At 48.8% G+C, this 22,816-nt stretch overlaps 4 protein-coding genes across 9 annotated transcripts; all 4 read left to right on the forward strand.

The window, feature by feature from the left end:
* Positions 1–1,231: 1,231 nt before the first annotated feature.
* On the forward strand, positions 1,232–5,300 carry LOC120657525 (F-box protein At5g03100-like). Its single transcript, XM_039935884.1, has 3 exons — positions 1,232–2,435; positions 2,516–2,677; positions 2,779–5,300. Exons 1-3 carry the CDS (start codon positions 1,467–1,469, stop codon positions 3,145–3,147), a joined length of 1,500 nt encoding a protein of 499 aa, XP_039791818.1. The 5' UTR covers positions 1,232–1,466; the 3' UTR covers positions 3,148–5,300.
* A 5,136-nt stretch (positions 5,301–10,436) lies between these two features.
* Positions 10,437–15,067, forward strand: LOC120657674 (nudC domain-containing protein 2-like). Of its 6 annotated transcripts, none has more exons than XR_005668495.1 (6): positions 10,437–11,019; positions 11,260–12,399; positions 12,504–12,660; positions 12,778–12,826; positions 13,901–14,043; positions 14,602–15,067. XR_005668495.1 is itself a non-coding variant. In XM_039936177.1 (6 exons), exons 2-6 carry the CDS (start codon positions 12,351–12,353, stop codon positions 14,686–14,688), a joined length of 441 nt encoding a protein of 146 aa, XP_039792111.1. In that variant the 5' UTR covers positions 10,460–11,019; positions 12,129–12,350; the 3' UTR covers positions 14,689–15,067. The 6 variants fall into 6 exon arrangements, 4 of the variants coding, with proteins under 4 accessions (XP_039792111.1, XP_039792117.1, XP_039792106.1 ...); XM_039936177.1 differs by having other exon boundaries at positions 10,460–11,019; positions 12,129–12,399; positions 12,504–12,619; positions 13,901–14,038; positions 14,600–15,067; XM_039936183.1 differs by having other exon boundaries at positions 10,477–11,019; positions 12,129–12,399; positions 12,504–12,664.
* A 579-nt stretch (positions 15,068–15,646) lies between these two features.
* LOC120657602 (sugar transport protein MST5-like) lies at positions 15,647–18,608 on the forward strand. Its single transcript, XM_039936001.1, has 3 exons — positions 15,647–16,648; positions 16,790–17,745; positions 17,859–18,608. The coding sequence occupies exons 1-3, from the start codon at positions 16,513–16,515 to the stop codon at positions 18,330–18,332; spliced, it is 1,566 nt and encodes a 521-aa protein (XP_039791935.1). The 5' UTR covers positions 15,647–16,512; the 3' UTR covers positions 18,333–18,608.
* Positions 18,609–19,295: 687 nt separating this feature from the next.
* On the forward strand, positions 19,296–20,986 carry LOC120648113. The gene is made up of 2 exons (XM_039924872.1): positions 19,296–19,745; positions 19,817–20,986. Exon 2 carries the CDS (start codon positions 19,841–19,843, stop codon positions 20,984–20,986), a length of 1,146 nt encoding a protein of 381 aa, XP_039780806.1. The 5' UTR covers positions 19,296–19,745; positions 19,817–19,840.
* The last annotated feature ends 1,830 nt before the right edge of the window (positions 20,987–22,816 follow it).

Raw genomic sequence — 22,816 nt, forward strand, 5'->3', positions numbered from 1 at the left:
AGGTTTAAATCTGTTCGTATCCAAGTTCGGATGTTAAACATCCGATACCGTATCCATATGCGAATACTCAAACTGCATATCTATGATGCCGATATCCTATCATATTCTATCCGACGTAACTAATATTATACGTAGAACACGAACAATAGCGTCCTCTCGCAAAAGAAAGGAGCCGAGGGGCGCCGCCGCCGCCGCCGCCGTTTGCGGCCCCCGTTCCCTCGTCTCCGGCCTCGCTGCCGGTGGTGACGTGGAGCGGGGATCCGTCTCTTCAACAGATCGCCTGTCTTTGTAGGGTCTTAGTCGAGTCCACCTAGATCTAGGGTTTGCTCATCGTCGATATTCGGCGGTGGAGTTAAGTTTTGCCGGAGGAGTGTGGCTCCTCTGCGGCTTGCTTTTCCTGGCGACGCTGGCGATGCGGAAACGACGGCGGCACAGCGTAATAATTTCTCCCAGCATCTTCCGTTCTCCGATGGCGATCTACTCCGACGTCAACGGAGAGGCTGGGGAGACCTGTCCAGGAGTCAAGGGCCGGCGCATCGTCGTCTTCTTCAGGTGATGATGTTGTTAACCCTGTTAATTTCGAGGAAGATGATCTTTAGTGAAAATATGAGCTTTGCTCGGGTTGCCGGCGGTGGAATCGAAGGATGCGTCGTGGGGACGGGAGTTGGCCGATGCGCCTGAGAGGCAGTGTACTCAGCTGATTCGCATAGAAGTAAGCCCTCCTCTGCGGCCTCCACCTTGTGGAGACTGGCTCTGGTGCCCGACGACGATTGGGAAGCGGCTTCGACGGCGGTGACGAACGGATCTTTGAAGGTTTCGAGGAAGATGTACAGGAGCTTTGGACTTCTTTGTAATTTTTCTTTTCTTTGGGATCCTGTTTGTAAAAGAGCCGGTGTAATGCGCTAAGATCAATATATTTTTCTTCTAAAAAAACTAATATTATACTATTCGAATCTAAGTAGAAATATAAAAATAAATATAATATCAACTATATCTGTTCGTATCCAATCAGTTTTATCCCTGTAATAACCAGATAAAAAGGGGGAAGAGAAGGAAAGAAACGAAACCGAAGGGAGGACGGGGAGGGCCGTGTGATGGTGTGAAAAGGTCGCAGCCGGCGACCCGGCGAAAAGCCCGAACGGTAAAGCAACGTCGCAGCGCACCGCGACGCAAAGGAGGGGAGAGCGAGCGGAGGAGCGTGAGCCGGGTGACCCGCGCCGCGCACCCCACCCAACAAGTAGCCAGCCAGCCAGCCACCAGCCGAGGCCAGAGAGAGAGGAAAGGAGGGAGAGGGAAGCGAGCACAAGAGGCCACCGCAGCGGGCAGGCGGCGAGCAAGACGCCTCCACACGTCTCTCCCCCTTCCCCTTCTTCCTCCTCCCGTCCCTGTAGCGGCGCCCAGCCCAGCCAAACCCCGTGGAATCCTCGCCCGATGCGGCCCGGGTAGGGGTCGGGGGGCGGAGCGGAATGGCGGGGGGAGGCGAGAAGCGGCGCCGGGTGGGAGGTGGTGGGGGCCACGAGGAGGAGGAGGAGGTGGTGGACCGCATCTCGGAGCTGCCGGACGCGCTGCGGCTGCAGATTCTGAGCCTGCTGCCGCTCAAATCGGCCATCCGCACCGGCGCGCTCTCCTCGCGGTGGCGGGGCCTCTGGGAGCAGCGCTGGCCGGAGCCATCCTCGCTGCGCATCCGCCTCCCGCCCGGCGCGGCGGGGGCGGCGGCGCGGGTGGAGCAGTTCGGGGTCATCGACCGCCGCGGGAGGCGCCGGATGGACTGCTTCGCGCTCGCCTTCCACGGGGGCCAGCTCACGCAGCCGGACCTCAGGCGCTGCCTCGACTACGCGGCCGCGTGCGAGGTCGAGGACCTGCACCTCCGCCTCGACGGCGCCGCGGGGAGGGGGTCGCGCGGGGGCGGCGGCGGGGCCACCCGCGGCCGGGGCATGCTCACCGCGCACTTCCCCGTGGGGAGCCGCCTGCTCGCGCGCCTCTCCGTGCGGGGGCTCAACCTCACGGCGGCCGCCAACGCGATGGTCGCCACGCTCGAGGTGATCCACCTCCACTCCGTCTTCCTCACCGACGCTGCGCTGCGCCGGGTCGCCGCCGCTTGCCCCCGCCTACGGGAGCTCGATCTCCGCTACTGCCGCCGCCTCCGACGTGTCGACTTCAGCGCCGTGGGGGTGCCCAACCTCAGGAGCTTCACCATCGTCGACTGCTCCCGCACCACCGAGCTGCGAGTCCCAGTGGCGCCACGCCTCCGGTCCTTCCGCTTCAGCGGCGCCTTCCTCTCCAGCAACATCCTTTCTGGTGCTTCAGGGTCACTTGAGCATCTCTACCTCTGCTCCGGCGGGCCAGAGACCGGCTTGCCGCCCACCAACTTGCCCACCTCAGTTTCTCGCCTATCGAACCTCAGCGTCCTCACCCTCTGCAGCATTGCGCTCCAGGTCTGATCAGGGATCTATGCAATTTCCTTTCAGCCCATTTCATTGCTTACATGCTTATACTTGTTCGTATTGCCTTGTAGTACATCTCTGCTTCCACAGCCAAGACCGTAGTGGAGTGCAATCTGCACAGCTTGAGAGAGCTCCATTTCCTCATGTTCGGCATGGCCAACTCCAACCTTGCTGACATCTATAGCTTCCTCAAGACTTGTTCATGTCCTCAGCTGGAGCGGCTCTTTGTGCAGGTATTTGTTTGCTTATTCTTTCATGCAAAAGTTTGCATTCGATTGCTAATTTGTCTATGGCCATCTGATATGTTTCTCAACATGTTCCGCTGAACATGCAGCTCCCGACGAACATTCATGATTCATTCACGGAGAATTTCTTGGCGGTGGCAGAGGAAGAGCCACCAAAAGGTGGATTAGAAAACCTTTGTTTAGCCAAGATGACAAATTTCAAGGGGCACCGTAATGAGATGCAACTAGTAGAATTTCTTCTTAGAAAGTCTAGTTGTCTGAAGAAACTAATTCTGACTGCTCCTATGGAGGATCACCCACAAGGACTCCGCAAGATTCAGTCAGATGTGCTGCCCAGTTTTCTTAAAACAGAAATATTACATCTGGAAAGAGCTTCAGCAAACAGCCAGATAAGTTTCAGTGAGCCTGATGGTCCTCAGATCCAACCATTGCATTCGGAGGTCTTTGTCAGGTTTTAGATTTATATGAGCAGAATATTGTTGTAGTCCAGTTTCTGCTCATAAATTTTTAGATTTCTAGCTGTTAGATACCAGACATGGGGAAAAGAAATGTGCAAGGCATACAGAGTTTGATATATGTTTTTTACAATTCATGTTACTGAAATATTCTGGCATAGTGGTTGAGATGCAAGGTAATCTGATCTGCCACATTTTCCTATTCTGCCATCCCCAGCCTCTCCTTCCCAGCTTGTGTGAATGCCCAAAGAATTATCAGGCATCTCTTTGGTGTTAGCTTCTTATAAGTTGCTGTTACACAACCAACCATCTATTGGAACAGAACCACCTTCATTTTATTTGGTGTGGATTAGTTTTGTTGTACATTAGAATTGGTAAGTTAACTGTGTATTCCAGATTACTTAAAGAGTTAACTGGAGCTTGTGCAATTCTCTTGGTTAATCCTGAAATAACATTATATTATTTTGTCTAGGTTTTTCCTAGATACAGAAGGAATCTGATAAATCAAAGTTCATATAATTTGTCACCTGTTTTTAGTGGTTTCTGTAAAATGATGCATCAGGGTATCTTTGGAAAATTTTTGTAGATACGATTATGTTACCTTGGTATTTATGGACTCTGTATCTGGATGCTCCATTTGTGTAAAAATATGGTTTAAGCCTAGATATGACTGCCAGTGCCAGCATGGAACATGTGTTTTATCGTCAGATAGATATGATTGTATGAACTTCTGTACACTAAACTTTCTTGCAGATTGAATCCATGATATCTGTAAATCCTGTAGGGGAACTGTTATTTGTGGCCCTTGCATCGTGGTATTTATCTTATATCTGTGAACTATATAGGTCTTCCCTGTTTGGCTATCTAGCATCTTGTTTATAGCTGTTCCCATGGAGTCCAATAAGAAAGTGAATGTATATTTGGAACCATATTTGATTCTTTTTTCATGACAAAGAGCGAACATGTTTCCGTACTATGTTGTTGGTTTGTTACCTTCATGCCAAAATAACATGCTTGCCATACAATGACAACTATTATGAAATTTATACTTATGTGAAGATTACATCCTGCTGGTACCTGATGTATGTGGAATTATTGGATGATTATGTTTTTTCTTTTAATGCATCTTTATAAATGTATGAATGTAATGTTTATTGTTCTGATATTTTTAGTGTGATTATCTATAACTATCTTCGAAGTTGCTCTACTATGGCTACTATACTACAACCAATCAAAATTATTACTGATTTTGTGTGGAAGCAGAATTGCAGATGGGGGAAATGAGCTTTACTCACTACTAGCAATTAAGATTTTTAAGGCTACTGGATATTTGAGATGGTGCACTGGTCGCAATTCTGCAACACTTCGATTAATAGGAAATAGGTTATCTTGCTAATTTTTTATGACCTAACTGACAGTGTGCTGTTGATAGTATTAGTTCAGCCTTAAATATTTTATACTTGGCTGTCGAGGTGGCTGAATTTATATTTGCTAATTTTGGTTGTCTGGGGGACCTTAAGTGTTCTTGTTCGATGTTTGGGCCATTGAGTAGTGGTGGAGATAAATGGGGTGAAGTGTTGGGGTGCACTTAGCTAGCTTTGCAGTGATAAAGCCACTAAGGAATGTTGAGTGTAGCAATTTCATGCTGATGGTTGGTAATATTTTTTTGCGTGTACGTTGGATTTTGTGGGGGGGGGGGGGGGGGGTGACATTGTGGAAATTCAATGGTGCTCCTTTTATGAAGTGAAAGCCATATCACCTTAGTGCTTGGCACTTGTGCCTTATCCTTTCAAACCATGCAGAGCTGTAGAGCCACACAGCATAGTGAAATGATATGGATAATGTTGGTAAAGGCATCCAATATCTTCGAACCTTCTTATGCACTTGAATGTTCGAAGCACTGATATTTATGTGTAGCCTTTCATATCCCTCTTGAATTTAGCAATTCTTAAAGTTTGGGCTGCTCAGGATTGTCAAGCTACTAGGAATCACACTTGATGTGAAATTATGGAGCTGGACTTTGGACTTAATGATTTATGAAGCTGAGTGTTGCAAGACAAACAATACAGAATTTCTATCTTTCTGTTGCAAACAACCTGATGACCACTTGAGTACTTGACTATTAATATGCAATATATCGTTGCCTTCGATTTTTATCTGTCTGTACTGCTCCAGATGTGGAATGGAAGTCAACACTCTTTTTGACTTGTTTACATATAATATAAGTGCACACTTGAAGTCTGCCTATGGAGCAAACTATGTGTTCAATCAACGTGAGAATCCCCCCAAAACATCTTTTAAATACTGTGACCTGGAAGGTCTATTGTGATTTCTTCGTTAACGCCAGATTTTTTTCATTAATATTTTTTATTCTGTAATCTGCAATCATTGTAGAACAACTTTATTGAAAAATATACTTTACCTATCTATATCCTCAACTTATATTGCCAACTTGCAAAATACAGGAATAAGAGGATGCTTACAAGATCTTAAAGAGTGTGGTATGCTGCTTCGGAAAAGATTGCTTATGCTGGTGAGGAAAAGAAGGTGTATCCTACTTTCTGTAAATTAGTGGTGGGTCTAGGATTGACCTTGCAGGGTTGGTGCATGGTTTTATCATTGAAGCCTGGTATAGTTATATCTCCACACTCCAAACTTTGTTAAGATATTTCTTATTCAATCTGTAGGATATGTTGGATATCTTAGGCATGTAGGTGACTATTGTTTGCAACACTACCCATAGTTCTTTTGAGTAATGTATTCTAGCTTTTCTTGTGGCTTAATAAGTCTTCTTTTGAAGGGACTTGTATGGTGTCTGTAAGTAACTGTGGAAGCCTACCTTCAATACTTAGAATAAGAACAGCAGAAATAATAACATCATATCCTTTTGTCCCATGTAAGTTAGGTTGGCAGTAATAACAATAACAGGAAGAACCTAAAAAAGAAAACAATAACAGGAAGGAATGTTGCCCTTGCCCAAGGATTTGCGGATTTATTGATTTAGGCTTGTGTGGGTACTTCTAGTAGGCAACGTCCAATTCTATTTTGACTTGACCTCAGAGATAACTTTCTTTTCTTGTCCCAATTTTTTAGTATAATTAATATCTCAATAATATATTCATGTGTCTTAGTTTTAGGCTTTGAGCCTTTTGTGGTTCTACCAGGATTATTGTGACACAAAATTGATGTTATTTGGGCCTTAGCTTTATGTCATTCTTTGTAAGATATGAATATCTCTAAATTTTAGAAGATCCCCAACCCAATTTTCGTGAAGCATCTTTTCAATAAGTAAAGGTCATTAGGCCCAGTTTGGTAATTAAATACACATATTAAATCCAAACTTTGAATCTTTAACACTGACATATTGTTTTTTATTTGAAAGAACTGACATATTGATTTAACCATTATGTATTAGTTTTATGAAGAGTTGAAAACTTGAGAAGCATTCAGATGCTATGCTACATTTCTAATATTCGGGCATCTGAACTATCTAGTATTCTGGTGTGCTGTCAGTCTGTAAATTACGTCTCGTCCTTTGATCATTTCTACAAGTACCTGAATGTGTTTATGATCCTGCACTCACATTTTAAATGATGGTGATCAGATGAACGTTTATATGGCCCTGGACTCGCATTTAAATGTTTGGTAAATGGATGTTTCATTAAAATTGAAGGGAAAGTTCTTTCTATGGAGTCAAGCCGAGGGAGAGAGCAATATTCTTATTGTGTGATAACCAGAAAGAACCAATCATATATCAGCTGATGAAATGCCTGTGCATATGGCATGGCTGTTTGGGCTGCTCTTCTTTTCCCTTGCAACGAATTGGATAGGGTTGCTGGTTGGCTTGCCAGGTGGCTTCTACTTCCAATCTTTCACAGCACATCTTGCATTACTCTTTATCCTCTTTAAAACCATGATCAATTAAATTACAAATATATGTATGTATGCTCTCTTAACGTCTCTTAAAACTTTTGGTGTCCTTTGTAGCACCAGCTTTACCTTTGTCCTTCCATTCCACTGTATTGCAACAGTATCTGTGCAGCTACTCAGATATGTGGTCTGTAAGAAACCTGCTAGTTGGGTGGGTGGGTGGGGTTGTCTGTGATTTAGTGTTAGGACTGCATTTATTTGTATGCCTCATGGTCGTGGTCCTTGGCCTATGTGCTACAGTTCATACGGCCCGGGGTACGGCCCCAGTTTATTATCACTGGATTTACTTATCTGTCTAAGAATGTATTCCCTCCTTACTCGTAAAGGAAGTTGTTTAGGATAAAATTTGAGTTAAACCTTGAAAATATAAATTATGAATAACTCTCGAGTGAGTTTGAAAATTTGAAAATTATATGAATAGATTTATCTTGAAAAATACTTTCATAAAAGCATACATATATCTCTTTTTGATAAATATTTTTATAGAAACAAGAAGTCAAAGTTGTATTTTGAAGACCAGAGGGAGTACTATACCCACCTAGCATATCACTTTTGTGATACAAAAGTGATGTCATTAAATTCGTATTCAAAAGTACTTGTGATTAAAAGTTCATATCACAAAATGATATATTAATAGAGTCATGGTTGGTGAAAGTCATGTCATATAATGAAACAAAATGTGTTAAAGGGAGAAGCAAATAGTCCTATACCATCCACAAAGAGATTAACATTGCATGTCTGCCTAAACAACCCTTCAAACAATCTCCCAAAAAGAAAGGTAGCCTACAGAATTATCGCAAGCTGTAAATTAAAAAGTGAGCTACTAGCCGACAACTGTCTACCTAATATAATAACTAAAATTCAGGTACTCCCTCGTTGCTGTTTTACTTCTCTTGATACACTCATTTTCTGGGGTACTCACCCTTGATTTGTTCCCTTTAACCATACTTTTGTGCTCCTAGGTCCTTGCTCTTTATAGCTACCAGGTCCTACAGAAAAGTGGGTGCTGAGTAGACATTTCATGCTCATCCATGTGTTGCAAATTGCAATGTTATGTAGTGGTATATAAAAGGTTTGAGCATATTATATGATCTTTCAAGAAACTTTTGCCATCCTTTCTCTCTCGTATTGAATTCTATTGAGGACCAGCATTTTACATGGCTATGGCTGGGCTTTGGTGGTAGCTGAAATTAAATAGCATTTAGCAGGTACACTAGGACACTGCAACTTTGTTTGCACATTCAGAGGGATTATTCGTCTGACAACTGCATTCAAGTCTAGATGTACAAAATTCTTCTTTTTTTGCCTTTGACTGAGCGAGATTGTAATTCTGCAAGTTTTGCTGTGCAATGTTTTTTTAAATCTTCAATAATGCTATCTGGAGTGCCAAATTTCGTTCTAATTATTATATTATCCCTTAGGATTAGGGTGTGTTTAGTTCCACCCCGTAAACGCAAAAAAGTCGTAAACGCATTAAAGTGAAAAGGAATCTTGCTAATTTGAAGTATTAAATGAAGTCTATTTATAAAACTTTTTGCATGGATGGGCTGTAAATCGCGAGACGAATCTAATGAGCCTACCTAATTCATGATTTGCAACAGTGATGCTACAGTAATCATTCACTAATTATTGATTAATCATGAATTAATTAGCATCGTTAGATTCGTCTCGCGATTTACAACCCATCTGTACAAAAAATTTTATAAATAGATTTCATTTAGTGCTTCAAATTGAAAAGATTCGAAACGCAAATTTTTTTTGCGTTTACACCCTACCGAACTAAACACGGCCTTAGTACTGGCCGTACATTCTGAACTAACGGAGGCGCACTGGTACATCACATGGGCGGCGGTACTAATTGACCGGCAGTACTACTGGCCTAGGACTAGGAGTACTCCGTATGCAACTCCGTACCTGCTCAGTCAGCCTCACTAACCGGTCTGCCTCTTTCGATCACGTGCACCTCGTGCTAAAATGTCTCCCTGCAAATATCTCTTTTGATTGTACAAATCTTTAGTGTTCAGTTGGCTTGTGCACTGATCATTGAAATATTACGACTTTTGCAGTCTTAGTCCTATCTCATTTTTGATGGAGTTTCTTAAGGGCAGGTTTGGTTTTTTAAGTCATAAATTCCGCCACATCGAATGTTTAAACATCAAATAGGAGCACTAAACATAGGTTTATTACAAATTTGATTTTATAAGTCGCGATTTAATCACGAGATAAATCTGTTAAGTTTAATTAGTCCAGAATTTGATAACTAATTGCTACAATAACCATTTACTAATCGTGCATTAATTATACTTAATAGATTCGTCTAGAACTCTAATTGCAATTTATTCAATTAGTTTTATATTAAGTTGACATCCGAACATTTGATGTGACAGTTATTTAAAAAACCAAATGAGACCTAAAAATTTTGTTTCAATGAAATGAGACCTCCGCTAATATGAACTGATCCGGTAAAACATTTACAGCCCGTTTGGATGTAGACATTGGGGCATGGAATTCGGAATTGATATTCTAGCCATCCAATATCTGGTGTTTGGATGATTTTGGAATCGGCATTGGAAACTTCCCCCAATGCCAACTGGTATTCACTCCACTTGCTGTCCCTTGCCCTTATCCTCTGCTCTTCTACCTCGCGTCCTCGTGACAACCCACGCCGGCCCGACCTTTGCCACTGAAGCTCCACCCCCAACCTCCACCGCAGCCCCCTCCGCCTTTTCTCCCTCGCAGCCACGTCCCCCCTCCTTCCCCGCGCCCGGTTTCCCCTCCTCTTCTCCCTTGCGGCCGCGGACCTCTTCTTCCTCGTGGCTGACTTCCCATCTTCGTCTTCCTCGCCGACGCAGCCCCCTCTTCTTCCTCGCCGACGTGGCCCCATCTTCTTCCTCGCGGCCGCGGCCCTCTCCTCTTCTTCCTCGCCGACGCGACACCCTCCTCTTCTTCCTCCTAGCTGCGGCCCCTCCTCTCCTTGCAGCCGCCAGCGAGTTGTGCTGGAGCAAAACGCCATGCGCAAGCGGAAGGGAGAGGGTCAGAGGGCAAATGCCAATCCCATGTTTGTGGACATCCAAACAGGAATCGTATTTGGTTGCTTTCTAGAATTCGAAAAGTCAATTCAATAATCATCCAAACAACTGAATTTGAATCGTTACCTATTTTAATACCATAGGGGATTTGGTATTAACCCAATTTAATACTATATCCTCCAATGTCGACATCCAAACAGAGCCTTAATATAAGGAAAGAGTTGGCGGATTTAGTGCAGTGGTCACCGTTTCAAACACGAGTCTCTTCAAACACCGTCCCGCCGTTCCGAAGAGACCCGTAAACTGGTGTTTATAAAATCATTAGAATGCCACCGAAATAAAATTAAAATTCTGATGTGGCATGGGCGCATGGCAAGTGAAGAAAGGAGAGAACGAAACACAGAAAAAAAAACGGTGTCGCGTGCCGGAAACCGGGTCGAACCAACAAGCGAGTTGGGCGTTGGGACGATCGATCCATCGTTTCTTCCCAAAACGCATTTTCCTCGACCTCCCGATCGATCTGCGGTGCCCGCCTCCGCCCTGACGCAGGTGGTGCGCCAAGAGCCAGCGGTCCTCCTGCTGTCGTTGCTGCCCGAGGTTTCCCCAACCCCGAAGGGCCCAGCGGCGGCGTGGTCATCCCCTCCATCCCGTCGACACCGCCAGACCTTGCCTGCGGCGGCGGCGGACAATCCCACCAACGGCGGCTCCTGGAGGCTGAACTAGCTGCGCGCGCTGTGCCCGACTGGCGACTGTCCGTGCGGTCGGCGCTGGCGGCTTGGCGCACTGCAGTGCTGCTGCCTGCTGGTGCCAGCGTGCATCCCAGCGGTGCGGCGTGGGAGCGGGAGTGCGGCACGCCGGTGCGTCGCCTTGCGAAGGCGAATCTCCGCCGCACGCGCTCGTAGAAGCAGCCAAGCAGGTCAGTCCTCGATTGTTGATACAGTATTCAGCAACTTGCACCAGTGGGACATCTGCGGCGCTTCAGCAATCAGTTTCTTTCCTTTTCAGCCCCCCTTTCCCTTAGTCAAATAATTGGATTTTGCCCCCTTCCTTGTGTTCAAGTAAATAGACGGAATCAAAGTAGAGCTAGCGAGTTAATCGAATCAATTAGTGCTACTGATAACTGATCTAGTGTTCCTCTTCTTCTTAGCTACACAAGAAATTTAAGATCGCTGATCCTTGTACATGCATGAAGGATTGAACGTAACTATTTTTTTTTCTGTGGAAACTGCCATAGACACTTAGCATTGCTGAAGGTTATGTCTAATGGATTATGGATATTTATTCTCTTCTCTAGTAGTTTAGTTATCAAGATGAATGTATTAATATTGAATTGGTCCTTGCACATATAATCTACCACCGAACTTCATTCGATAGCAAATTGCATGCAAAGCCTTATATGTTGCCATTCAAGTGAGGGAATTAGCTTTCTCTTTTATGTAGCTGTTCATAATTTGGTTAAATTGATTAATTTGTATTCATTGTGGTACATTTTGATTTATGTATATTCATCTGTAGGACTTAACAGTTGAATAAAACATGCCATGCTGAAAAGCATACAGCACTGTAATTATCCTGGGCCAACATACCAGCTTCTTCCCAATTTGCTCCAGGAAGGCTCTAGATACATTTATTTTTACCTAGCCATTTCCAGGAGTAATCCATGTACTGCTCCTCAACAGTTTTATTATTTTGGTTAGGGCTACCATGATCCAGCAAGACACTTACCCTTGTAATAGCATCATTCTCATGTTGTCAAATTTCCATCAGCGTGATCCAATAGCTCAACAAAAAATGGATAGAAGACCCCAACCTATGTAGAACCATAATGATGCAAAAATGTTATTGTCGCTAAAAATAAAATGCAAGTCTTATTAGATCACATCGCTCATCAGACACATTCTGTAACAACAATAATAGCCAGTCTGGACTAGAATAATAGCCATAGGCCATGTCTTGCTCTTCCTTCTTTTTCTATAACTCTTACTCGTATCCTTTGTCTCCTCCCCGATTCTATTGTGCTTCCAGGATAGAAGGAGGAGGCATCTGCACACCTACAAGGCAACAAGGGATACCAGGAAGGGCAACCTCTTGGGCCTTGGCAGTTTATCGATGGTATTTGGTTATTAGAGTGAGCAGTCTTCGAGGGCACTTCACCTGTTCTTGAGCAGGGTCTCGGACGCCCCAGAGTCCAGAACCTTCTAGAAGCATCAGGATAGCTAGAGCATTGCTCCAACCCCAGCACCAGCCATGTCGGAGAAGCTGGCCCCTGGGAAGCGCCACGCCTTCATGCACAATGGTGAGCTGCCTCCCCCCATTGCACCTTCCACGGTCTGCCTCCTCTGGGGCTGCCCCCTACCCTTCTGACCTAGGGTTTGATCCCCATGCCCCTGCCATAAGCAGGGCAGAAGGTGTTCGAGTGGGACCAGACACTGGAGGAGGTGAACATGTACATTGAGCTCCCCAAGGGCGTACCCACCAAGCTCTTCCGCTGCACCATCCAGGCGGGCCACATGGAGGTTGGCATCCGTGGCAACCCGCCATACCTTATTACCTCAACGTCAGTGCTTGATTCGGTTCCACTCGATTACCTGCTGATAGATGTTTTTCCTTTTTCCCCCTTGGATTTTGTTGCGTGTCATTGGGGATTGATGCCCTTTTTTGGGTGCTTTTGCAGCACAACCTGGCGCACCCCGTGAAGACAGACTCCTCGTTCTGGACAATAGGTGCATCCCAATTCCATCACCTCTGCAATTCTTGCTCTTCAACATTTATTGTTTTCACTGTGTGGATTTGTGAAATGTTGTGGCCACTGGATCTAGACAGACATTGATTTGTGTATCATTTCTGACATCATTTGAGGACAGTTACTAAAATTATTGTTCTGTTTAATTCATCTGCAATGCAAGCTAATTGCCCTGCTAATTGTCGAATTGGCGTGGCGCTCTCACCAATTCAATGTAGTGGTTAGTTAATCAGCAGCTTTCGTGGTAACTGTTGGACATTATTGACTGGTTTTAGTTTTGGTCAGGGTTAGTTCAGAACTAGAAAGCAGAAATTGTCGATGGATAAAAATGCTCCTGAATTGGTACCATTTGTGTTTTTACTTGCCATTTTAGATAACAGCATATGTCTCCAACACTTATCTTTGATCTTTCATGACAAAAGAAGTATCATTTCCATGTTGGTAATCTTATTGATTGTGTATATTACTGGCCAAAGACGCTAAATTTTGACTGCATGCATGCAAAATCAACATCTATTGAGCATGAAGTTAGTAATAATGAGGTTCCTTTGTCTTTGAGGTTGCTTTGCTGCACCTATTGGGATATTATTTACTTTTTTTTTTTGAAATCTGAGTTAGTGGAGAAGTAGAAAGACTAACAAACTTTACTGCATCTCTTCTAAATCTGTTTGTTGGTTTAGTTCACTTGCAGGGCCAATTAGGGGCATAGGAAAATAGATCCTTTCTCCCGATTTGCCATTATATAATTAAATGCTGCACGTTTCAGTCTACAGAGCAGGTGAATTTGGGGATGAGTGGATGACCTTTTGCTACATTTGGCAATCAGGATATTTCTGTGCTGTGGTGAAGTTTAGAACAGCCAGTCCTTGTGACTTGTTAGTGATAGTAATATAGCATGATATTGTTTTTTTATATTGATGCATAAGGATATTGTAACAAGAACCTGAAGCCAATCACACATAGTTGTATGGAGATGTCTGTATTGGCATTTAAGTCAGCAGCACCTGTTCCACTCAAATAGTTATTAACATGGAGGATGGTCATAACAATACAGAGGATGGTGAGATGCATATCACACTGCAAAAAAGAGAGAAAGGGAAGACATGGTCATCTCCAATACAAGGGCAAGGTCTCTTGGATCCATATGCTGCAGATCAAGAGCAAAAACGGCTTATGCTGCAAAGGTTTCAAGAAGAGGTACAGCCAACTTTTTGTACTAGCTGTGTTGATGTGCATCCCTTTTTTCATTTATTCGGTCATGCTTTGCTGTTGGATCCTAGTATTTTCAGTCATTTTAAGTGTTTTTAACTCGCATATGATCATCTGACTACCGACATATGATCTGACAGCTTGATGGGTTTGACAAATGGTTGGAACATGTTCTATCTTTACTCTTTAGTAGTGTGCGTGTGGAAAGTTGATACTTCATCCCTTTCCCTAGACAATGTACTTGTCAAAATTACCCTGAATGAACCATTTTTAGGATAATATATATGTCCAGGCTGTTGGCAGTTATCAGCATTTAGCAGTTTTGTGACTGATTTTGTCAAACATTGGATAAATGAGGTTATCCTGGCTTCAAGTAATGATCGTGCCAACTTTTTGCAGGATCCTTGTGAGAACTGAAACAATGTGTATTTCAAAAGAAATTGGCTGATGTGAAAATCCAACATGACGTGTTCTAGCCTTATCATATGCGTTTTCAGCTTGAATGTGCATTTACATTTTCTAATTTTGTTATTTACCCATGTGTAGAACCCAGGGTTCGACTTTTCTCAGGCTCAGTTCAGTGGAACCTGCCCTGACCCAAGGACCTTCATGGGAGGAATACGCTCCGACTGAAACGTCCAGCCTGAACGGCGTAATTCTTGCTATGTTCCTGCTGCTATCTTCAGCATCTTGTTAGATGCAGCAGCCGTAGCTAATGTCCTAATCCTTACGTAAATTGGTTGGTGTTTTTTTTTGAGAGCCAAAATTGGTTGGTGTTTACCCTTGAAATAATGAATTAGTGATGATGTGTGACCCATTCCATAACTCTGTTTGTGAATTCAGCTGATTGTAAATATCCCTGAACCGGGCAACCTGTGCTTGTTTACCCCCGAGCTAGTTCTAGCTATAGGGTCATCATTCGGTGCTCGAGTAATCGTTGATGGATCAGTATTTGGGAGAATTGATGACGTGGCAGTCTAAATTGGCTTCCGGGATGTTCCACTGTCTTAAATTTTTAATTGCCAGCCGTTTGATACACTCATTTAATTCTTTCTTCTCTTGATACACTCATTTCTGGTGTCCTTGCTCCTTTATGAGCCCCACGTTGATTCTTCGGAGGGGGGGGGGGGATCTCCCTCTGTTGCCAATGCTTAGCCCAAACTTGCAGTCTGCAAGTTCCTCTCTTTCAAAAAAAAAAAAAGTCTCCGAATTTGCAGCGGGCATTGTTGGAGAATCACCTTCCAGTGATCACACTGACAGTGAACTTGACGAAACTTCCAGTTGCTTCTGCAACAGATGGTGTGAGCAACGAGAAACGCTCGCCGCAGCTCCGGCCGCGGCCACCTGCAGCGACTTCGACGACTAGCGCGCTGCTGCGAGGAGGCCGCCTCGGCTGGGGGTGGCGCGCGGCGGCGGCGGAGGAGCGGGTCAAGGAGAAACAGACCCGGCTGGGGATACGGCGGCCCATGGGGATGAGTGGAGATCCGGAGGAGGAGCACTCGGGTGACGACGACGGTCAGCGGGGGCGGCGCCTCCCGCCCCGCAGTCCGGCCCGTCGCAGAACAGAACCACAAGTGATCGACGAGTGGTGTTCGTCGAGCGTGTTCAAAGGCCAATCGCCATCCTCAGTACAGGAGAATCCACATACAGAATCCCAAACTGAAAGCTCGAACGGTCAGCTGAACGTTGGCTATGCTGAATCTGAGCACCATCCTGCTGAGCTGAGCGCTTGAGCAATTGGCATGGGTATGATCCGGTGGCTCTTTCGTTCGAAAAAACCCTGGCACTCCTTGCTTAGTCATCCAAATCCGGGGAAGTTGCTCTGTCAGCCTTTCAGATCTCCTGTTCCCCACCCGAAACTGCACCAGATCTCATCAGCTCGAATTTATTTTTCTCCTTCGAATTGTAAATCACTCAGCTGTTTACAGCATCAACCTACAGCTTGAATGCCAATGCTGGTCGATGCTTCTTTCTCCTCATTGTTTCCTATATCTGTCAGATGCAGCCAAGACTTGGAAATTGAACTTTGCAGTTGCCTGCAGTCCCTGGGTAGCTGTGCACAGAATGGCGCCCATCCTGCATCAGTTCCTGGGTGCAGTGCAGCGCAGTGCATGACGCAGCATGCTAAAATTGGAAACCGCGGTGTCCAAGATTAGAAGCTTGAAAGCCGTGGCTGATCTTGAAACCATGGAGACGGGCATCCCTGAAGGGGGAGAGGACACGACGACCGGCACGCGTCCTACGATTTAGGACGGGACCGCCGCACCACTCGCCGGGCCGGCCCTTCACCGGTTTAAGTGCTCGCCGCTCCCGCCTTGACGCATTCTTCTTCTTCTTCTTCCCCCCGCCGCGCGCGCAAGGACCAACAGGAGGGGCCCACACCTCCTGACCCGCCGAGACAGTCGTCGACCGACCCGCCGGCTGACCGGTTTGGTTCCGCCGCCGGGGCCGGGCACAATGGCGGGAGCCGTGATCGTGCACCACACCACGAGGTACAAGACCTACCCCGGCGAGATCACCGGCATCGTCGTCTTCGCCTGCCTCATCGCCTCCGTCGCCGGCTGCATCTTCGGCTACGACATCGGCCTCACCTGTGAGCACTGAGCACCACCATACTTATTGTAGCCGAAATGCCAAATCAAGGGATTGCTCTGCTCCGAGCCTCTGACCGTCTGACGAGGGGTCTTCTCTGCTTTCTGCTGCTTTCGTCGCCGCCGCCGTGGTGATCGTGCAGCCGGGTTGACGTCGACGGAGCCGTTCCTGGTCAAGTTCTTCCCGTCCATCTACGAGGAGATGAAGAAGCAGGTGGTCGTGAACCAGTACTGCAAGTTCGACAGCCAGCTCCTGACGCTCTTCAGCTCCTCCCTCTTCCTCTCCGCCATGACCGCCGCCTTCCTCGCCGGGCCCCTGACCCGGTCCTTCGGCCGCAAGTGGACCCTGTTCACCGCCGCGTCCGCGTACGTGTGCGGCGCGTGCCTCGGCGGCGTGTCCGTCAACTTCCCGATGCTACTCGCCGGCCGGATCCTCGTCGGCGCCGGCGTCGGGCTGTCCATCCAGGCGTCCCCGCTCTACATCTCGGAGATGGCCCCCGCGCAGCAGCGCGGGATGCTCAACATCATGTTCCAGCTGATGATCACGGTGGGCATCCTGACGGCGAACATGACCAACTACCTGGCGTCCAAGATCCCCGGAGGGTGGGGGTGGCGCATCGCCGTGGCGTTCGGCGCCGTCCCCGCCGGCGTCATCGCGCTGGGGTCGCTGGCCATCCCGGACACGCCGACGTCGCTGATCCAGCGCGGGGACACGGCGACGGCGCGCAAGACGCTGGCGCAGATCCGCGGCGTCGGCGACGTGCGCGAGGAGTTCGACGACCTGTCGACGGCGAGCGAGGACGCCAAGGCCGTGGAGAGCCCGTGGCGGGAGCTCTTCTTCGGCGGCAAGTACAAGCCCCAGCTGACGTTCGCGCTGCTCATCCCCTTCTTCCAGCAGCTCACCGGCATCAACGTCATCATGTTCTACTCGCCGGTGCTGTTCAAGACGGTCGGGTTCAAGCAGAACGCCTCGCTCGTGTCCTCCGTCATCACCGGCCTCGTCAACGTCTTCTCCACCTTCGTCGCCGTCCTCACCGCCGACAAGGTCGGCCGCCGCGCCCTCTTCCTCCAGGGCGGCACGCAGATGATCATCTCCCAGGTCGCCCGAGCAGAGCTTGCCTTAAGTTATTTCCGAATGCATGCAATGCTCTGTGTCTGATCCTGGTGGATCATCTGGATCATCTCCCATGATCCAACATCCAAATTCTTCAGATCCTGGTGGGCACCTTCATCGGGCTGCAGTTCGGGATGAGCGGGACGGGGGCCATCTCCGAGCAGTACGCCATGTGCATCGTGCTGTTCGTGTGCGTGTACGTGGCCGGGTTCGCCTGGTCGTGGGGGCCCATGGGGTGGCTGATCCCCAGCGAGATCTACCCGCTGGCGGTGCGGACGGCGGCGATGAGCGTCACGGTGGCCGTCAACATGTTCTTCACGGCCTTCATCGGCCAGATCTTCCTGACGCTGCTCTGCCACCTCCGCTTCGGGCTCTTCTACTTCTTCGGCGGATGGGTGCTGCTCATGACGCTCTTCATCGCCATGCTGCTGCCGGAGACCAAGAACGTGCCCGTCGAGGAGATGGCGCACATCTGGAAGAAGCACTGGTTCTGGAGGAAGTTCGTCGTCGACACCTCCTCCGACGCGCGCAGCGCCGAGATGAGGAAGAGGATAGCGCTAGAGATGAGCTAGCTGATGCCATGGTGAGGCAGGCCATCATCATCAGGCAGCAAGTACATTAATTTGATGGATCAATAGGTAGACTGCAGCAGAACACATATGATCTGAATGTTGTTGTAGATTTGATCATACATACTCATAGCATACTCTCTTGTACTAACTGTTTGTTTTACCTTCTCTCTCTCTTTTTTCTTCGGTTTCATGCCGATCGAGTTGTCAGCAGCATTTTTTTTCTTTTCTTTTTAATTGAAGAAGAAGAATACAGAAGTACGATTTATCATCCAGTAATTCTCGAGTGGACTGTGCTGCTGTGAATGATCTGTGATCACTAGTTTTCTTCTTCAAGCACCGCTTTTTAAATTCACCTGCAAACATACGTGGATGGGTCCGGACTGCTGCTCCAGCCATTCGCTCATTTGTGGACAGCAAGGCCCGAGCGGCCGAGCCACAGATATAATTGAAGTCCTCTTTTAAGCCATTCACTTTCCCTTTTTTCTACTTTTTCTAAGTATTTAAATTCCTTTTTTTTTCTGTTCTCTTTCCCTTTTCAAGATTCTTTTACGCAAAAAAAACTAGCTAAAGCCAACCTGCAAGGAACTAGGTGGATCGGATCTATAGTTTTCCATCATGCCCATGGGCCGTGGGCCGGCCCGAAGCACGGGAATTGGGCCCGGTACACGGCCCGGCCCGGCACGGAGGTAAACGGGCCCGGGCCGGCCCGGCACGGGCGTCGTGCCGTGCCTGGGCCGCGCCGCAGGCACGTGGGCCGGCCCGGCCCGGCACGGTTAGCGGCCGGCCCGACTCGGCACGTGGGCCGGCCCGTGAGCACGAAGCCCACGAAGCCCGCCAGCACGAGCCGGCCGGCCACATAAGGGGGAGGGGGCGGCCGCGGGCGCCGTTAACCCTAGCCCCCCTCCATTCCCTGCCCTGGCTCCTCCGCGGCTCCGCCTCGTCTCCTCCTCTGCCCTCCGCCTCCCCCGCTCCTCGCCAGATCCGCTCCACCCCGACCTCCACCACACCTCTCCGGCGTAGATCCGCCGCTCTCCGACCTCCTCCTGTCGCACGGATCGCCGGTAACCCTAGCCCCCTCCATTCCCCGCCCGCCTGGCCGCCGCCTCGTCTCCTCCGCCTCCCCCGCTCCTCGCCAGATCCGCTCCACCCCGACCTGCACCCCACCTGTCCGGCGTAGATCTGCCGCTCTCCGACCTCCTCCGCCTCTCCTCGGCCAGATCCGCCGCTCCAGTGGACCTCCTCCGACTCTGCTCGGTCAGATCCGCCGCTCCCCTCAGGCCCTCACCTCCTCCCCTCTCCTTTCTTCTACTTCTTCCTCACGAATCCTCCTGTCCCCTCTTTGCGAGTCTGTGTGGCCTGCAACTCCGGTGAGGGCGTCGACGGCAACTTCGGTCTTCGGTGCTCCGGCAAAAGGTAAGTCAGAACTCGCCTTTCTTCTCATTCTTCCTCACGAATCCCCCTCACAGTCTCTCCTCCTTGTGCAGGCCGTGAGGGACCGAAGACCGGCGATGGCCGCCGACGACTCCTACAACAATGAGTTGCGGTCGATGGGCTTTCGCGGAGATGATGAGGATGACCTGTCTGCGGATGCCGCTGAGTTGTTTGGGAGCAATGCTGCCATCGACCTGGATCCAGAAGGACTTCCTCAGGGGACGGCCGCTGGATCTGGCACTGGCAGCGCGAGCACCGCCGCTGCCACTGAATCTGGCTCGACCAGGAAGAGGAGGGCGTCCACCTCCAAGGTCTGGAAAGACTTTGATGAGATCTATGAGGTAATTGATGGTAAGGAACGTCGAACTGGTGCTAGATGCAAGCATTGCAAGAAAAACCTCACTGGTAAATCAACCCATGGTACTGGTCACTTGAAGCGGCACATTCCTATATGCCCTGTTTTGAAATCTCGTAATGCCATGACTCAAACTCAACTTAAGTTTAATCCTGATGGCTCTGTGCACCTTTGGGAGTACAAACCAGAAGTAGCTCGTACTGAGTTGTGTAGGTTAATTGCTCGTCTTGACCTGTCTATTTGCATTGGTGAGTCTGATGCTTTTGAAGAGTACATTACTACTGCTCATAATCCTAAATTTGCTAAGGTGTCTAGGCAAACAACCACTAGAGATTTTGCCAAGTACTTCACTGAACGTCGTGCTCAGCTTGTTGAGTCTTCTTCTTCTGGTTCTAGTTTGTCTGGTACTACTCTTGGTTCTGTTACTAGTCTTGGTTCTGGTTCTACTTCCTCCTTGCATAGAAGAACCTCTGCTAGTGCTCTGTTGCAAGCTGCAACTTCTGGTGCTTCTCTATTATCTGGTTCTGAATTGTCTGCCTACCTGGACAGTGATACTGTTAACCAGTATGATGATGATTTCAATATCTTGAACTGGTGGCATGAGCATAAGCTATCATATCCTGTTCTTTCAATTCTAGCTAGAGATGTAATGACTGTTCCTGTTTCAACAATATCATCAGAATCTGCATTTAGTATGACTGGCAGGATTATCGAGGAGCGACGACGCCGTCTGGGCCCTGAGGTCGTGGAGATGTTGGCTCTGATCAAGGACTGGGAGCAAGCCGATGCAAGACTTCAGCATCTCATAGAGGATGAAGAACTTGAAGAATCATTTGAAAACTTATATCTAGATGTTGAATCTGTATAACTATGTAGTGTGGACTGTGGACTGTGGACTTGAACTTGTGATGAACATTTGAACATTTAGAGCTGGCTGTACTCTTTTCCTTTGTAGGGTTTTGTCCTCACGAGGTGTGGGGTTTTACCTACAAAGGTTTTTAACGAGGCAGCACCCAAAACAGCTCAATAAATTTGTTATCATGAAATGTGCTTCTGTTTTGTGATCTTTTGTGAATTTGAATCTTAGATTTGAAATCTTAAAATCATTCTGAGTTGAGGGAGTGGCAGCCTGGTGCAGATGCCTAGCCGGGCTCGGGCTGGCACGGCCCACGAAGCCCGCCTGGCATATCGGGCCGGCCCGGCACGCCAAACAGGCCCCCGTGCCGTGCTCGTGCACAGAGCTGGGCACGTGGGCCGGCCCGCCCCGGCACGATTAGTTATCCGGGCTAATCGTGCCGGGCCGGATCGTGCCGGGCCGGATCGGGCCCGTGCCGGGTCGGGCCGGGCTCGGCCCGTTGGACATCTATAATCGGATCCACATCCATGCTAGGGCTGAGGGCTCTGCTGGATTGACGCCGGTAACTTGAATTTCAGTATTTCACACACACACAAGCACGCGTTCTTAGATTACAGGGATGGTACTCTGCTGCTCCAAGCACCACTCCGGGACTTGCTATTTACAGAAAGCTCTTAGCTATGGCTTCCAGCAGTCGAGCAAACAGCAGAGTGGTGCAAGAGGAGGAGCAAGCAAACAACTAGTGGTAGTAGCTAGTACTACGGTACAGAGCACGGTACAGATCCGGCCGCCGGGAGCACGCCGGAGCGCCGCCGGCCGGGCCGAGCAGAGCAGAGAGCATAGCGTCACTTGGGTCCCCAGAGCAGCAGGTGCATCACCTTGGCCGTCTTGCAGTGGTCCTCGCGCCCACCGCTGGCGCCGCGCCGCCCCGGCTGCTGCTGCTGCCGCTGCTCCCTCCCCGCCGCCACCCCGGCGTCGCGCGCCATCAGCGCGCGCCGCAGGGTCGCGAGCTCCGGCCACCTGCTCTCCCGGCCGCTCATGGCTCCTGCCGCTGCCGCTGCGCCACCGTAGTAGCACTAGCACCTCTCGGCTCTCTTTCTCCTGCTACAAACAAGCCATGCCGATGCCGTTAGCAGCCGCACACCAAAGCCGTTATATAGAGCTGGCCAGGCGCCGGCGGCTGGCAGACGTGACGGGTCCGGGCTCGCGAGGTCCAAGCGACAACAAAAATATCGGGTCGTGTGATCGACGAGAGGCCGCCGATCCAGCGGCCGGAAATATCTGGCTGACGTGGCGCCCGATTTTTTTTTCACTCCCGTGGCCGGCCTCGGCGTCACGGCGCGGACAAAGTCTGGAAAGCTCCCTCCGGTTGCTCCGGAGGTGAGGCCGTCGGGATCAAACAATTACCTCGAATAATCAGTGATGAGTGAGTGATCGGTAGGCGACCGCGTGGGTTGACGGCGATCTCGGCGGCGGTTTTTCCACGAGCCGCGGGGCCGGCGGTCGGAGGAGGAGGATCCGGTGGTGGGGGTGCTCCGGTGGGGCGCGGGTCGCCGGCGGGTGGTCGTGATCCGGCCATCCGGGACCGGGACGGCCATTCATGGGCGTGGGGCTCGGGGAGACGAGGGATCGAGACGGCTCCAGAAGTGGAGGTGGTGTGTGGACGAGCGGTGCGCGACTGCGCGCGAAAAACAAAACTCTACGAGGCCCCACCGGTATTTCACTGGGAGCAGGCAACCACAGCTTGCCAGTATTTCACTGGGAGCAGGCAACCACAGCTTGCCGGTTCAAACTGTAGCTGCGCCGATGGACCTCTTTCCTGAGCTTTACAATCTTGCCTGG

Source organism: Panicum virgatum, chromosome 1K, assembly GCF_016808335.1.
Source record: "Panicum virgatum strain AP13 chromosome 1K, P.virgatum_v5, whole genome shotgun sequence".
NCBI classification, from domain to species: domain Eukaryota; kingdom Viridiplantae; phylum Streptophyta; class Magnoliopsida; order Poales; family Poaceae; genus Panicum; species Panicum virgatum.

What these genes read in the sequence shown, in the direction of transcription:
- LOC120657525 (XM_039935884.1), top strand. Translation starts at nt 1,467, where the DNA reads ATGGCGGGGGGAGGCGAGAAGCGGCGCCGGGTGGGAGGTGGTGGGGGC. An exon ending in TCTGCAGCATTGCGCTCCAG is followed by an intron (nt 2,436 to 2,515) that starts GTCTGATCAGGG and finishes ATTGCCTTGTAG; the next exon opens with TACATCTCTGCTTCCACAGC. An exon ending in TGGAGCGGCTCTTTGTGCAG is followed by an intron (nt 2,678 to 2,778) that starts GTATTTGTTTGC and finishes CTGAACATGCAG; the next exon opens with CTCCCGACGAACATTCATGA.
- LOC120657674 (XM_039936183.1), top strand. Translation starts at nt 12,351, where the DNA reads ATGTCGGAGAAGCTGGCCCCTGGGAAGCGCCACGCCTTCATGCACAAT. An exon ending in ACCTTATTACCTCAACGTCA is followed by an intron (nt 12,665 to 12,777) that starts GTGCTTGATTCG and finishes GTGCTTTTGCAG; the next exon opens with CACAACCTGGCGCACCCCGT. An exon ending in CTCCTCGTTCTGGACAATAG is followed by an intron (nt 12,827 to 13,900) that starts GTGCATCCCAAT and finishes ATAACAATACAG; the next exon opens with AGGATGGTGAGATGCATATC.
- LOC120657602 (XM_039936001.1), top strand. Translation starts at nt 16,513, where the DNA reads ATGGCGGGAGCCGTGATCGTGCACCACACCACGAGGTACAAGACCTAC. An exon ending in CTACGACATCGGCCTCACCT is followed by an intron (nt 16,649 to 16,789) that starts GTGAGCACTGAG and finishes GTGATCGTGCAG; the next exon opens with CCGGGTTGACGTCGACGGAG. An exon ending in CGCAGATGATCATCTCCCAG is followed by an intron (nt 17,746 to 17,858) that starts GTCGCCCGAGCA and finishes CAAATTCTTCAG; the next exon opens with ATCCTGGTGGGCACCTTCAT.
- LOC120648113 (XM_039924872.1), top strand. Translation starts at nt 19,841, where the DNA reads ATGGCCGCCGACGACTCCTACAACAATGAGTTGCGGTCGATGGGCTTT.